The 17,182-nt window shown below is 37.7% G+C and overlaps 1 protein-coding gene across 2 annotated transcripts in view; it reads left to right on the forward strand.

Moving 5' to 3' along the window:
- Positions 1-17,182, forward strand: part of STIM2 (stromal interaction molecule 2) — a 182,429-nt gene that overhangs the window by 113,274 nt on the left and 51,973 nt on the right. For both annotated transcript variants that reach the window (XM_040237984.1, XM_040237985.1), the window contains exon 3: positions 4,165-4,279. In XM_040237984.1, the coding sequence (XP_040093918.1) occupies positions 4,165-4,279 (115 nt within the window). The remainder of the gene's footprint in view (positions 1-4,164; positions 4,280-17,182) is intronic.

The following is a 17,182-nucleotide window of genomic DNA, read 5'->3' on the forward strand; positions in this document are numbered from 1 at the left end:
CATAAAAATATTTGTGGTTTGGGGCATTAGAGATTTCCACTTTCTGCATTATGGATTTCTTAAATAACCTTTTGTATGACATTATAATTTTAGGATCAGGAAAAAAACCAATAAAGATGCCAGGTAAACAATACTGAACAAGAAAAATAAGAAATATTGATATAGAAAAAGCATCAGTTCAGTTGCTCAGTCGTGTCCAACTCTGCGACCCCATGAATCACAGCACACCAGGCCTCCCTGTCCATCACCAACTTCTGGAGTTCACTCAAACTCATGTCTGTTGAGTCGGTGATGCCATCCAGCCATCTCATCCTCTGTTGTCCCCTTTTCCTCCTGCCCCCAATCCCTCCCAGCATCAGAGTCTTTTCCAATGAGTCAACTCTTTGCATGAGGTGGCCAAAGTACTGGAGTTTCAGCTTTAGCATCATTCCTTCCAAAGAACACCCAGGACTAATCTCCTTTAGAATGGACTGGTTGGATCTCCTTGCAGTCCAAGGGACTTGAGTCTTCTCCAACACCACAGTTAAAAGCATCAGTTCTTCAGAGCTCAGCTTTCTTCACAGTCCAACTCTCACATCCATACACAACCACAGGAAAAACCATAGCCTTGACTAGACAGACCTTTGCTGGCAAAGTAATGTCTCTCTCTGCTTTTGAATATACTATCTAGGTTGGTCATAACTTTCCTTCCAAGGAGTAAGCGTCTTTTAATTTCATGACTGCAGTCACTATCTGCAGTGATTTTGGAGCCCCCCAAAATAAAGTCTGACACTGTTTCCACTGTTTCCCCATCTGTCTGCCATGAAGTGATGGGACCAGATGCCATGATCTTAGTTTTCTGAATGTTGAGCTTTAAGCCAACTTGTTCACTCGTCCTCTTTCACTTTCATCAACAGGCTTTTTAGTTCCTCTTCACTTTCTGCCTTATGGCAGAATGTCACGAACCTCCGTTCATCAGTCAGTACAGTCGCTCAGCTGTGTCCGACTCTTTGTGGCCCCATGAATCTCAGCACTGCAGCCCTCCCTGTCACTAACGCCTGGAGTTCACTCAAACTCAGGTCCATCGAGTCGGTGATGCCATCCAGCCATCTCATCCTCTGTCGTCCTCTTGTCCTCCTGCCCCCAATCCCTCCTAGCATCAGAGTCTTTAAGTGGTGATGTCATCTCCATATCTGAGGTTATTGATATTTCTCCCAGCAGTCTGGATTCCAGCTTGTGCTTCTTCCAGCCCAGCATTTCTCATGATGTACTCTGCATAGAAGTTAAATAAGCAGGGTGACAATATACAGCCTTGACGTACTTCTTTTCCTATTTGGAACCAGTCTGTTGGTCCATGTCCAGTTCTAACTGTTGCTTCCTGACCTGCATATAGGTTTCTCAAGAGGCAGGTTAGGTTGTCTGGTATTCCCATCTCTTTCAGAATTTTCCACAGTTTATTGTGATTCACATAGTCAAAGGCTTTGGCATAGTCAATAAAGCAGAAATAGATGTTTTTCTGGAACTCTCTTGCTTTTTCCATGATCCAGTGGATGTTGGCAATTTGATCTCTGGTTCCTCTGCCTTTTCTAAAACCAGCTTGAACATCTGGAAGTTCACGGTTCACATGTTGCTGAAGCCTGGCTTGGAGAATTTTGAGCATTACTTTACTAGCATGTGAGATGAGTGCAATTGTACGGTAGTTTGAGCATTCTTTGGCATTGCCTTTCTTAGGGATTGGAATGAAAACTGACCTTTTCCAGTCCTGTGGCCACTGCTGAGTTTTCCAAATTTGCTGGCATATTGAGTGCAGCACTTTCACAGCATCATCTTTCAGGATTTGAAAGAGCTCAACTGGAATTCCATCACCTCCACTAGCTTTGTTCGTAGTGATGCTTTCTAAGGCCCACTTGACTTCACATTCCAAGATGTCTGGCTCTAGGTGAGTGATCATACCATCGTGATTATCTGGGTCATGAAGATCTTTTTTGTACAATTCTTACATGTATTCTTGTCACCTCTTCTTAATATCTTCTGCTTCTGTTAGGTCCATACCATTTCTGTCCTTTATCGAGCCCATCTTTGCATGAAATGTTCCCTTGGTATCTTTAATTTTCTTGAAGAGATCTCTAATCTTTCCCATTCTGTTGTTTTCCTCTATTTCTTTGCATTGATTGCTGAGGAAGGCTTTCCTATCTCTTCTTGCTATTCTTTGGAACTCTGCATTCAGATGCTTATATCTTTCCTTTTCTCCTTTGCTTTTCACTTCTCTTCTTTTCACAGCTATTTGTAAGGCTTCCCCAGACAGCCATTTTGCTTTTTTGCATTTCTTTTCCATGGGGATGGTCTTCATCCCTGTCTCCTGTACAGTGTCACGAACCTCTGTCCATAGTTCTTTAGGCACTCTTATCAGATCTAGTCCCTTAAATCTGTTTCTCACTTCCACTGTATAATCTTAATGGATTTGATTTAGGTCATATCTGAATGGGCTAGTGGTTTTCCCTACTTCCTTCAATTTCAGTCTGAATTTGGCAATAAGGAGTTCATGATCTGAGCCACAGTCAGCTCCCAGTCTTGTTTTTGCTGAATGTATAGAGCTTCTCCATCTTTGGCTGCAAAGAATATAATCAATCTGATTTCGGTGTTGACCATCTGGTGATGTCCATGTGTAGAGTCTTCTCTTGTGTTGTTGGAAGAGGGTGTTTGCTATGACCAGTGCGTTCTCTTGGCAAAAGTCTATTAGTCTTTGCGCTGCTTCATTCCGTATTCCAAGGCCAAATTTGCCATTTACTCCAGGTGTTTCTTAACTTCCTACTTTTAAATTCCAGTCCCCTATAATGAAAAAGACATCTTTTTTGGTAGTTACATAATAATCTATAAAAACTTTTCTTTTTGCATAATTAGAGTAATGGGTTTATATGTAGAAATTGTCAGGAGATGGTCAGAAACAGGTTGGTAAGTAGTACATAATTCATAAAAAGTTGCTTTTTATTTGGTAGACAGTGGAGGGCATTTGAAGAATTTTATATAATAAGGCAATACAGACTAGGTTGGTTTTTAGCAAAGAAAATTTTAGTGTTTTCTTACTATATATTTTAAAGTAAGATTAATATGGGGGTCTACTTCAGTTTTGTAAAATACTTTAGTTCTAAATGCTGTAATTTAATGTCTTTGAACTAGAAGAAATGAATTAAAATGTAGAAGAACAAATACATGATGTAGTGATTCAGGCTATTTATTGTGTTATGAAATATCCCTGTCACTAAGTATTTGGTCACATTTCAGCAGCATATTATACTGTTGAGCATAACCAAATTGCTTTAGCTGGAATCTCAACTCTGCTTGGGCTAGAATCTCAACTCTGATGTTCTTTGTTCAATATTGGAAAATTAGTTAACCTCTTTGGGTCTTGATTTCTTCACCTATAAAATAGCGATACTTGATACTTTGCTTATAGAACCATCATGAAGTTAAATAGTTAAAAGACTCTCGTGTGTGTATGTGTGTGTTGATATGACATGTTTATTATATAACATATAGCAGTATCTGATAAATGTGTGTGCTTAGTCACTCAGTCGTGTCTGATTCTTTGTGACCACATGGCCTGTAGCCCTCCAGGCTCCTCTCTCCATGGCATTCTCCAGGCAAGAATACTGGAGTGGGTTGGTATGTCCTCCTTCACGGGGGATCTTCTCAACCCAGGCATCAAACCCAGGTCTTCTACCTTGCAGTGGATTCTTTACTCTCTGAGCCACCAAGCAAGCCTAAGAATATTGGAGTGGGTACCCTGTCCCTTTTACAGGGAATATTCCTGACCTAGGAATCAAACCGGGGTTTCCTGCATTGCAGGCTGGTTCTTTACCAGCTGAGCTACCAGGGAAACCCACTTGATATATAATGCGCATTAAATACGTACTTCTAACTGCTGCTGCTGTTGTTATAATTAGAAGATATCTTATTAAATAAATTTGATAAGCATTTGAGAATAATATGAATGTAAAATACCAAAAATATGCCAGTTGTTATCAGAAAATTAACAACCTCTGGACTTCAAATTTTACTTTTTTCAGTTTATAGAGAAATACAGAAAACTATTCTATCAATGCTCAGGATTTTTATTAATGTGTGAGAAGATTGGCTTATATTTTTGTTTTCATTTAAGTATACTCAATGTTTTCTCTTTTATAGTTTATCAGAGAAGATATGAAATATAAAGATGCCACTAATAAACACAGCCATCTGCACAGAGAAGATAAGCACATAACTGTTGAGGATTTATGGAAACAGTGGAAAACATCAGAAGGTAAGGCTGTTTTAGTGATCTCGAGCTCTCAGCTGCTTTTCTGCACTGCTCACCCATTTTTAACATATGATTTACAAAAAAATCCAAATAGTATTCCTGTGAGGATGTTTATATTTTAATAAATAATTGTTCCAGTTTTGGTTTTGAAGTATGATTTTCATTTTTCTTAGGATTTTCTTAGGATTTTTCTTCATTTTTCTTAGGGTCAGCTTGTTTTCAGGTGATTTGACACCCTATACTAGAATAAAAAGATAATACATGTCTGAGAGCTTAAAATTTTAGAGTGTTGTTTCATCTAATAAATGGCATTATTATAAAAAGTTTGTCAAATAAACATATAGATCACAAAGTTTTCCTTTTACTTATGGAGGACAATTCCTAAAGTTTTTAGAAGGCACAGAACTTTTAACATTTTTCTTAAGGAAACTCTTCGTGAAGTCTTCTAATAGTTGCCTGGTAAAGTGTAATTTATTTTATTCCTTTCTCTGCACTTAAGTCCTCAAACTGTCTTATGGATAGTAATTGTTTAGGGCAGAAAAGATGTGTAACATAAAATTTCAACTAGATCTCTAGTATTGGAAAGCTACTTTAAAAAAAAAGTCTTCCAAGTTGTTTTTTTGTTTTTTTTTTTTGGTAACAGAGTTGAATAAAATGTCTTTTTTCTAATGTTTCTATTCACTTATCAAATCACAATTACATTGTAGTTTATATTTTTATCTTCAAGTTTGAATAGTGAAGTGAAATTAAAAAGAAGCTAGGACACATTGTCAAGTAGGAATATGAAGAAATTATGAAGTTTACTAGACTGTCAGTAGTAGCATTTGGAAATCAGAAAATACAAGAAACTATTTCCATCAGTGCTTCATATTTTTATTAATGCTTAAGATTTGCTAACATTTTTTTTTCATTTTTTAAAAATAATTCTGATGAGATACTCTGGGAAGAAGAAAATGAAAGAAGGGAAGATACACTGTTGACCTCAATGAAAGATACATAGATTTAAAAAACACCAGTTTGTCTCCATTCCCCTTCCCCATGCCATTTTAAAGTAATAAAACTTGAGTAGGAATAGAAATGAAGGTGAAAGCGTTAGTTGCTAAATTGTGTCTTACTCTTTGCAACCCCGTGGACTGTAGCCCACCAGGCTCCTCTGTCCATGGAATTCTCCAGACAAGAATACTAGAGTGGGTTGCCATTCCCTTCTCCAGGGGATCTTCTTGACCCAAGGTTGAAACCAGGTCTCCTGCATTGCAGGAGGATTTTTTTTTTTTTACCCTCTGAGCCACCAGGAAGGAATAAATGAGTATAAATTTCATGGGCAAAAGTGCTAGAATGGTCAAACTCAGTAAGATTTAATCAATTTATATGAGATATCTCAATAGTACATAGATATTAGTAAAGGACTTGGTGATCCCTTACAGAGTTGCTTGCTACTAATATCTTTTAGATTTGGAGTTTGTGGTAAGTTGAATGGAGCCCACTTAACTGTGTTTGAAGGAAGGAAAAAAAGACTTGACCACTTCTCACCATCTGTTGTGCTCTCTCTCACCATGGTTCAGTGCCCATCTCTTTCCTAGATATCACGGTAATTTTCTGATAATGGGGGTAGGTCCTTAAGCGTCTCCTTGTGGATGCTTCTGTTCTGTGGTAGTCTGTTCTTCACTTGTAATCTATTTACCATATAAATCAGATTTGCTCAGTATCCTATAATGGTCACTCAGTTCAGTTCAGTTGCTCAATTGTGTCCGACTCATTGCGACCCCGGGGACCTCAGCACAACAGGCTTCCCTGTCCATCATCAGCTCCTGGAGCCTACTCAAACTCATGTCCATTGAGTTGGTGAAGCCATCCAACCGTCTCATCCTCTGTCGTCCCCTTCTCCTCCCGTCTTCAGTCTTTCCCTGCATCAGGTTCTTTTCCAGTGAGTCAGTTCTTTGCATCAGGTGGCCAGAGTATCGGAGTTTCAGCTTCAGCATCAGTCCTTCGAATGAATATTCAGAACTCATTTCCTTTAGGATGGACTGGTTGGATCTCCTTGCGGTCCAAGGCACTCTCAAGAGTCTTCTCCAACACCACAGTTCAAAAGCATCAATTCTTCGGTGCTCAGCTTTCTTCACAGACCAACTCTCACATCCATACATGACTACGGGAAAAACCATAGCCTTGACTAGATGGACCTTTGTTGGCAAAGTAACGTCTCGGCTTTTCAATATGCTGTCCAGGTTGGTCATACCTTTTCTTCCAAGGAACAAGCGTCTTTTAATTTCATGGCTGCAGTCACCATCTGCAGTGATTTTGGAGCCTCCCAAAATAACATCTCTCACTGTTTCCATTGTTACCCCATCTATTTGCCATGAAATGATAGGACCAGATGCCATGATCTTAGTTTTTTGAATGTTGAGCTTTAAGCCAACTTTTTCACTCTCCTCTTTCACTTTCATCAAGAGGCTTTTTAGTTCCTCTTCACTTTCTGCCATAAGGGTGGTGTCATCTGCATATCTGAGGTGATTGATATTTCTCCTGGCAATCTGGATTCCAGCTTGTGCTTCTTCCAGCCCAGTGTTTCTCGTGATGTACTCTGCATAAAAATTAAATAAGGAGGGTGACAATACACATCCTTGACGCACTCCTTTCCTGATTTGGAACCAGTCTGTTGTTCCATGTCCAGTTCTAACTGTTGCTTCTTGACCTGCATACAGATTTCTCAGGAGGCAGGTCAGGTGGTCTGGTATTTCCATCTCTTTAGGAATTTTCCACAGTTTCTTGTGATCCACACAGTCAAAGACTTTGGCATAGTCAATAAAGCAAAAGTAGATGTTTTTCTGGAACTCTCTTGCTTTTTCTATGATCCAAAGGATGTTGGAAATTTGATCTCTGGTTCCTCTACCTTGTCTAAATCTAGCTTGAACATCTGGAAGTTCGTGGTTTACATACTTTGAAGTCTGACTTGGAGAGTTTTGAGCATTACTTTGCTAGTGTTTGAGATGAGTGCAAATGTGTGGTAGTTTCAACATTCTTTGGCATTGCCTTTCTTTGGGATTGGAGTGAAAGCTGACCTTTTCCAGTCCTTTGGCCACTGCTGAGTTTTCCAGATTTGCTGGCATATTGAGTGCAGCACTTTCACAGCATCATCTTTCAGGATTTGAAATAGCTCAACTGGAATTCCATCACCATCACTAGCTTTGTTTGTGGTGATGCTTCCTAAGGCCCACTTGACTTCACATTCCAGGATGTCTGGCTCTAGGTGAATGATCACACCATTGTGGTCATCTGGGTCATGAAGATCTTTTTTGTACAGTTCTTCTGTGTATTCTTGTCACCTCTTCTTAATATCTTCTGCTTCTGTAGGTCTATACCATTTCTGTCCTTTATTATGGTCATGTTTGCATGAAATATTCCCTTGATGTCTCTAATTTTCTTGAAGAGATGTCTAGTCTTTCCCATTCTATTGTTTTCCTCTATTTCTTTGCATTGATCTCTGAGAAAGGTTTTCTTATCTCTCCTTGCTATTCTTTGAAACTCTGCATGCAGCTGGGTATATTTTTCCTTTTCTCCTTTACCTTTAGCTTCTCTTCTTTTCATAGCTATCTGTAAGGCCTCATCAGGCAATTGTTTTGCCTTTTTGCATTTTTTTCCCCCTTGGGGATCGTCTTGATAACTGCCTCCTGTACAATATCATGAACCTCCATCCATAGTTCTTCTGGCATCCTGTGTATCATATCTAATCCCTTGAATCTATTTCTCACTTCCAGTGTATAATCATAAGGGATTTGATTTAGGTCATAACTGAATGGTCTAGTGGTTTTCCCTACTTTCTTCAATTTCAGTCTGAATTTGGCAATAAGGAGTTCATGGTCTGAGTCACAGTGAACTCCTGGTCTTATTTTTGCTGACTGTATAGAACTTTTCCATCTTTGGCTGTAAAAGCTAAAGGTTTTAGGAAGACCTCTAAAAGTCGGTGATCCGCCCTATCCTAGACCCTCTTTTCCATTTTCTGTCCTGTCCATCTCACTCTCACTGGGCTCTGTCCTAAATGGACTCCTTGCTGCAGGAATGCAGATGTCCTCCTGATTACCTCTTTTATTGGGCTAGTCTCTCCTTAAGGTCTATCCTGACCACTCTATTCAAAACAGCAGATTGCAAACCACAACCCCCATCGTCTGTTGTACTGTTGTTGATCCTTCTTCCGTAGCTTCAGACTTTCTCCACCACCCCCACCATGTATCAGCTTCCAAGATATAATTGATTAATTTGTTTTGCTTGTCCTTTTCCTCCTCTCCCCTTCCCCCTAAAAAGTTAGCCTCAGAGGAAAGAGGTATCTCGGTCTATTTTTGTTTATTATTGTGTCCCAGATTCGATGGGGTTTTGTCCCTAAAGCCTATTTTGATTTCTCACCCTAGTGAGGGATCTTTTGTGAGAAATGAGAAATGTCTGTTTGGTTTTAGTTGGAAGATCTTTTTAAGTTTTGAATAGCCTCTTGAATCTTTTTCCCTAGGCTTTCAACTTAATTTCCACGCCCTGAGAGTTTATCATCATGGTGGTGTGAAGATTTTCCCTTTAACTCTCAAAGAGTTGGCCTAAATTATCTACTCCATGCTTCTTTTTCTCTGAACTCCAGTCTCTCACATAAAAACCTCTTAGGGGTTAGGGTTTGGGAAGAAGAGTCTTAGGCTCCTACTGCAACAACTGCATGGGAGGAAAGAGAGAGGAGCTAAAAGAAACGTGTATAGAAGTTCTGTAGTGACCTAATTGATTTTCTCAGTGTCATTTCTCTCAGTTGATTTGACCATGTGTGACTCCTTCCATTTATTAAAGTGCTCATGTAAAAAGGCAGGGCATTGTTCCTAAGTCAGTGATTTTAATCATAACCTGAAAAGCCCCCAGTTTCTTGGAGGCAGCTTAGAGGACAGGGCATATTAAATGTGTAGGGTTTTGCTTTTATCTGGTATATTTTGTTTCTCTTAAAGGTTTCTTATGGGAAACAAAAAGTAATTCTTCTGGAAAGGTTTGGAAACTGCTGATAAGATGACTAGAATGCAATAATATGTAACCTAAGTTTGTTTAGTTGAATATGAATACAGATACACACCCACACACACATGCACACACACGTGCATGTACACACACACACACAGTCATACCTGTGCCCATGCTTGTGTCTCCAGTGCCTAGAGCAGTGCCTTGTTTGCTTTGGTCTTCAGTAAAGGTCTGCTGAATGGATGAGTGTATAATGTCTGATGAGCGCTGGACACTCAGTAATTCAATTCATACTTTGAGTACAGGCATTTCTGTTGTAATGAAATATATGTATTCCTGGAAAACTTATGCTTAATAACTGGAATTTATGGAAGAAAATTGGAGTTGGAGCCAACTACTCAAAACCTATGCAGCTTTGTAATCAGAGACTAACAGTACTAATAAAAATACTAGCACAGGAAAAAAAAAGAGGTGTTGAATTTCAAACCAGTAAATACTGTGCTCACTATAGAACTTTACCTTTAATAATACATAAAGATAACTTAATAAAAGGAGTGTTAGATAGGGTTGAACTTGCTAAATAATGACGATAAGGGCAGTATATGCAAAGATGAGAACTAAACAAGCATATTTAAGCGGCCGTGGCCAGCCTAGCTAAGAGGAAGAAGGAAAGGCAAACAGACATCATTTTCAAAGCTTTGTTGTTCTGTCTTTTTATACTTTGTATCCAGTTCCTGTTACTTGGTGGTGTAAAATGATAACATGTGCTTTCTTTTTATCAGTTGCAGGTAAGCTAATTCATGTTACAGAAGCAATGTAGCCTAATAAGTTTTGTATCTATTTTGTGTTAAGCAGGCAGTGGATCCTGGGTATTAAAGATAAGTTAAATGCATTCTGAGCTATTGATATGAGAAGTAAGTAGCTGAGTGGAAAAAACAAAGTAAAGAAATAATTACAACATATGGTGATAGTGTATAATAATAGAAGTAAGTGTAAGATATGAAGCTGATTGGAAGGACTGATGAACTCTCTGATAGAATTATAACCAGAATTGGGTGTTTGCAATCAGCTGTGAGGATTGACTGGGAGTTCTGGAAGGGAATAAGGAAAGTGAAAGTCGCTCACTCATGTCTGACTCTTTGTGACCCCATGGACTGACTGTACAGTCTACGGAATTCTCCAGGCCAGAACACTGGAGTGGGTAGCCTTTCCCTTCTCCAGGGGATCTTCCCCACCCAGGGATTGAACCCAGTTCTCCTGCATTGCAGGTGGGTTCTTTACCAGCTGAGCCATAAGGGAAGCCCAAGAACTGGAGTGAGTAGCCTGTCCCTTCTCTAGCAGATCTTCCCGACCCAGGAATTGAACTGGGGTCTCCTGCACTGCAGGTGGATTCATTACCAACTGAGCTATCAGGGAAGCCCTAGGCAATAAGGAGGTAGACCATATATGGTCGCCCCCTTATAGCTCCTCTTTCAATTACCTGAAAATTTGCTGGAAGTAGAGGTAGCGTGCTTTAGGTGGTTTGTGGGTTTTCAAGCTGTATAAATATACATCCCAGCCCTTCTGTTTATAAACATTAAGACATCTGGCACATTTTAAAACGCACTTGTAAAATGGATCTCTTGTGTCATATAAATGAGTAATGTAGTAAAAGTGCCTGGCATACTTCCTGGCAACACCTGATAGGCACTTAATAAGTGCTGACTTACTTACCTTTGTAGTAATGCTGGATGAACAAAAATGTTCAGCTCTATTTAAAGTTTTGTAAGGTTTCTTGCTTCAATCTCATAATATTCATCAGTAAAATGAACAGATATATTAGGCTGAAGACTCACCATTTTAGTGTACAATTCTCTGGGTGGTGATATGTAACTGAGATCTTTATGGAATATTGTCAAATGGGGGAAGAGGTAGAATTGTGTTCCTCAGAAATTGATACTGATCTCATATAGAACAATTTCAGTGTGACCTGAATGTACTTGTGTGTGTGTATGTGTGTCTGTGTGTGTGCGTGTAGAGAATCCTTGGTTAGCTTGCACATGGCAAAAGTCCAGTATAAATAAAAGTCATTTAAAAAGCTAATATTAGATTTCAGACAGATTTAGATAAACTGGATCAGTTGTTAAAACTAATGAATGCAGCAGTTAGATAGCAGCCAGATACCTAATGAAGGAAAATATATAGAGAAAGTTATTGATTATGTATGAGATCTAGGGACTCATGTTAGATATAACACTGATTAAGTAATATACTGTTTTTAAAAATAACTCATTGGGTTAAATAGTTATTTTAACATGTGACAACCATGAGGTAATCTTTCCATCCTGTTCATGTTCAGTATGGGTCTTACCTTACATAAGGTCACTGTATAATTTTGGTCTTTACACATTGAATAGACATTTGGAAATTTTGCTGAAGGTTTATTATTGTTGTTTTTTTGATCAGGAATTTAAAGAATCTGAAATTGCTGGAGAGAATGAAAGATGTCAGCCTTTAATAATGTATGTTTTAAAGTGTGTCCAAAATCTAGCTAGAGAGAAATGAGCAAGAGCATTTTCCTTCTGTTTAGGAAAGCAAAAATGTCAGTGTTACATGAAGAAAATATAAAGGAAAAGAATTCCTGATGATGGGTGTTAAATTTCTAAAAGTAAGGAGGATTTTAACTCTACCTTTATGTAGATCCTTGATATTCTTAAGGATTTTTTTTTCTGGGTGTAAAAGTACAAATGGATCTCTAAATGTCAATAAAATTACTTTTTCATGTGTATGCTATTGGTTACAATGAGACTGGAATGAAATAAAATGTAAAACAATGACATGATCAGCAGAGTAACTCAGAATGTAGACCTTGTGGATAATAAGGTAGCCAGTTACCTTTGTGGCATCCATCAATACAATATTGTATGTTTACAGTATGCATAGCAGTCACTATGGCAGGATACAAGTATAAGATAAGGCCTTTTTCTTCCAGAAGTTTACAATATTGTTACATGTGCACAGATGAAATGTTAAACAACAATACATGAAGATTTGATTAAATAGTAGGTAAGTGGTTCTATTGTGGGACTTTAAAAGAATGGATAGATTTATTATGAGGAAGTCTTCATTAGGGGATGACTCTTTAGCAAGATTTTGAAAGATAAAATGTTTCTAGAATTGAGAAAAAGAGGGATATACATACAGGTTAGCATATTAAAATGAGTACTTGTAATTTCCATTAGTCCTAAATCCCTCAAGTAAGCACAGTTTTCAAGTCAGAAATGTAATTTTTTAGTGTATGAAATAGAGTAAATCACTTTTAATTTTTGTCTTTTGCTATTAACATGTAGTGCTTAACCTTTCTGTGTCTTGGTTTTGTCATCTGTTAGATAGGGGTAAGGCTGTCTACTACATCAGAATGTTGAAGATGAAATGAATTCGTAAATGTAAAGTGCTTAGAATAGTGCCTGTCACCTAGCAAGTGCTCAGAGAGTAAGATAAGTGTGAGCATAACACATATAGAGGACACTGGAGATTAACGTTTTGGAGTTGGGGGCCGTATCACTTACTAAATGATACTGATTACCTGGAGCACTGTATTAAGGCTGTTTGATGTGTGCCTAATCTCAATAGCAAAGGAGGATACTATTGTAGAAATTATGAGTTGGCAGTGTTTACAATATTTTAACCTTTTTAACATCATGGCACTAATTAGGAGCTATTACAGCTTCTTGTTTTAGAAAGTCATATAATATAGTAGAGATATAGGACAATGAATTCACTATAGTCAAGAAACCCTGCTTTGAGTTTAATGTAATGTGGATTTGAGTGGGAGGAATGATAATACACAGATACTGAAAATACACAGGTTCTGAAGATATACAGATGAAGAATATGTTTTCTGTTCTCCACCTGCCTACAGTCTGCTATTGGAGAAAGTTCTATTGACAAGTAATTAAAGGATGTGCTACTGTCTACTATCTCTAATCAGGATAGGTAGTAGGCACTGTGAGTTAATAGAAAAAGAAGTGTGCTGGTCTGCCTGCAGAAGTCAGGTAAGGCCTGAGGAGTTAGTTGCATATAAAGGGGCATTTATCTTTTATCTTTGTCACTCTTTCAGTGGGAGGCACTCTGCTGGATTAATAGCTCAGGGTATTTATAATTAATATAGCACATTTTAAAAACATAAGATGCTTAATATGCTTCAAATGCTTATCTGTTTTATTAATCTAGGTGTTTAACACTTCAACTTTTATATCATATTTTTAGTGCTAGGAGGAGTTGTTGTTAACTATCTATAGAGGTACTGGGTTTTCATAGCCCACAGAAAGTGGGTTATACAAAGGAAGGCCTGTTCTTGAGGTAGAGTCTAGTTTCAGAATGACAAATGTCATTATTTGCACCACTAACAAAAGTCTTTTATAGTCAGTTTCTTTTATGTAGAGAGTAGGTAAGACAAGCATATTGTTCATTTATTCTATCAACCAACATTCAAGTGTGTTAACATGGGCTTTTTCTATAAGAATAGAATAAGTATTACTTGATCAGTGTGTAAATTACTTGATTATTTTGCAGAAACAGTTTTGTATTCATCAGAATTGATTTCTATACCTTATATAAAGTGTGTTTTTATTCTTTTACAATCAAATAGCTTTCTTTGTATTGTGTACTTATCCAAATGAGTTCAGAGCACTCACAGTAAATTGCTAATGTTTCTTAATCTTATCCTGTGTTAGTATTTCGGTCTCTGTTCCCTGAATTTCAGCTCTCTTTCAGGGATAACTAGTTTGGTTTTAATTATTTTAGTTGTCTTCTCTTTCTCTTTTCTTGTTGGGACTCTCTCTTTTACTTCAGGATACTTGACTTCTGGAGATTTAGTTATTGCATATGCTGATTTGCTAGGATGAATTATGACTTTTTAATCTATAGCAGATATTTGACTTTGAGACAGCTCTGTGTTCCTTTATAGTTCTTTCTTGGTTTTGTTCTGAAATAGAGACCACCTCTCAATATGAGATGCAGAGACCCACTGCTTATTACATCTCTACACTGGGCTCTAGAAAACTTGATCGTTTCTATTCTGTGTGAACACGTGCATTAGATGTATTGTGAGCTTCATTTTTTTCTCAAATAATGAACTTTTATATTGTCATCATGCAGCGAAGCTTTTCTTATCATTTAAGGAGGTACTATTCTAAAATTGTTGTGAGTTTGCCTTATTACGGTTTTTTATATACCTGAATTATTCTACATTTCTCCTCTGCTATGTTCACAGACTCAAGGGATACCTCACGTTTGGAGTACAGTAACAGAACCTTCTGCAGAAGGTAAAAATAAAGGCTGTCCACTTTTCACTGTGATGGACTATCTAGAAAACAGTAGGCTTTCTTGAACATCTTACTGTTCTTTCTTTATTTACCCCAGCAATTGAGAACCAGTTCCATATGGATGTGTATTCAATTTTGCTTTACTAATCTTTTGGGAAAGGGGTGGGTAGGAGGGACTCTGGTTCAAGTTCTGGTTGTTAAAATTACATGACTATGGAAGACTCACTATGTTAAATTCTGCTTTAGGTGGAACAGATGTTTTGTTCCTGTTCTTTTGGATACAGAACTTGTTCGTTGGTAATAGTATTTTCTTCTTCAAAGGTGGCTAGTTTTACAGAATCTTTCTTCAAGCAAGTCTTATGTTTCCTTGGGTCTCTTTTTCAATTCTAGTGAATATTAGCAACTTAGAAGCAACTGTAGTAGAAATAATGCAAATTATAAATACAAAGAAAATAAAGATTTCAAAGATACTAGACAACAATTTCAATTTGAATATGAACATGACTTATTTCTAAAAATCTAAACATTTATGTAATTCTGGAACATGTATATACATATATTACATATATAAATATGTTTCAGGGGGAATGTATGATAAAACACAGGATAAACCACATAGCACTTATGTCTTCTACTTAAAAATCTTTACACTATGAATGGCTATGCTATTGAAATAGAGTACCAAGTACAAATAATGTTAATTGTCTAACTTTCTCATCTGGTTAGGGTGCTCTTCAATAAGAGGTCCTTAATACACATTCTTCTAACGTTTGGCTAGTCTTCTGTTTCTCTTTTTCTTTGTATCAGTATTAATTCTTCCAGCAAGTTGAAAATGATGGATCATTTAGAAACTGTTGGTTCAAATTGTTTAAAATCAGCCACATACTTAAGTTGTTAAACTAGAAGGTCATTACATTTCTGTGTATCTTCATAGAAGATACTGTACAAAAAGGATCGAAAATTCACATTTGAAATTAAAATATTTCATGGTTGAGAAAGTCTAGATCAGTCTGACACAATGAAACAGCAAATGTCAGTTGCATTGAAGGAAATTTAATTTTTACTTCAATTATCAATTTTCATACCATGTAATCAGCTGAAAAAAAAAGTATCAAACAGGTATTTATCACTAGGAACTTATGGCTGCTTAAGGGCTATGTTTCAGAACAGAATTAATGATGTAGAGTTGTGATTCCCTCATATAAAGGTATTATAGTTAGAGTCATATGAATTAAGACTTCACCGAGAGAAGGAAAATGAAAGAGAATAGCTCCTTGGGAATCCTGCTAATAAGACAAAACAAATGCGTAGCTAATGAAATAAATATGGCCGTCGAGACATGGGGGATGAATCAGGAAGGTGCAGTCTCTTGGAAGTCTGCAGAGGAGAGTTTTCAGGGAGTGACAGACGGTTGTATAGTTGAGGGCGTAGCCCACCTGTGCCACCAAAGGATATGCTGAGAGCCCTCATGAGGAAGCTGTTCTTTAGTTCTCGGTAATGAGAACAGTTGTACTTACGAGGAGATGATTTGTGCTTATTTTGTGAACCCTTTCAGTGATTTCATTTCCTTCTTTGTCTACTTTTTGTAACTGTTAAGGGTCCTCATGTATATTTTGTGTATCCTCTTAGTTTCATTTTATTTCTCAAGTTCATTGATGTCCTTCATGTTTTATGTCTTTGCATTATATGAATCTTTGTAAGTAATTTCTTCTCTCTCTCTGGGGGATAGAGAGAGGAGATGAAAAGTGGCCAGCAGTACTAAATAGAGAAATGTGATGTATTGGGAAAAAGCCATTAAATATGGCGAGAAGACAATCATTAATCTATAGATAGCAATTTAAACATTGGTATGGGGAATTGACTCACATTTGCACACAAAATAAATCCTAAAGAAGGTGTGAGTAGAGCGGCCCGAATGGTTATCAGCAGATAAATGGATAAACAAAATGTGGTATACAGTGAAATACTATTCAGCCTTAAAAAGTATGGAAATTCTGACAAATGTTGCAACATGGGTGAACCTTGAAGACATTATACTAAGTGAAATAACTCAGTCACAGAAGAGCAAATACAGTATGATTCTACTTACATGAGGTACCTAGAGTAGTCAAAATCAAAGACAGAGGAGAGTCTAGTAGTTGCTGGGGGTTAGCGGGAAGAGACGGAGAAGGCAATGGCACCCCACTCCAGTACTCTTGCCTGGAAAATCCCATGGACGGAGGAGACTGGCAGGCTGCAGTCCATTGGGTCGCTGAGGGTCGGACACGACTGGGCGACTTCACTTTCACTTTTCACTTTCATGCATTGGAGAAGGAAATGGCAACCCACTCCAGTGTTCTTGCCTGGAGAATCCCGGGGACGGGGGAGCCTGGTGGGTACTGTCTATGGGGTCGCACAGAGTAGAACATGACTGAAGCAACTTAGCAGCAGCAGCAGCAGCAGCAGCGGGAGGAGAATGGGGAATTATTGGTTAATGGGTACAGAGTTTAAATTTTGCAAGATGAGAGTTCTGGATTGGATGGTGCTGATGGTTGTACAACAATATGAATACTTAATACCACTTAATATTTTGCCACAATAAAAACTGATTTATGAGAATAAGTAGATAAGACGTAGGTAA

This window comes from Oryx dammah, unplaced genomic scaffold, assembly GCF_014754425.2.
Source record: "Oryx dammah isolate SB20612 unplaced genomic scaffold, SCBI_Odam_1.1 HiC_scaffold_3, whole genome shotgun sequence".
Lineage (NCBI taxonomy): Eukaryota > Metazoa > Chordata > Mammalia > Artiodactyla > Bovidae > Oryx > Oryx dammah.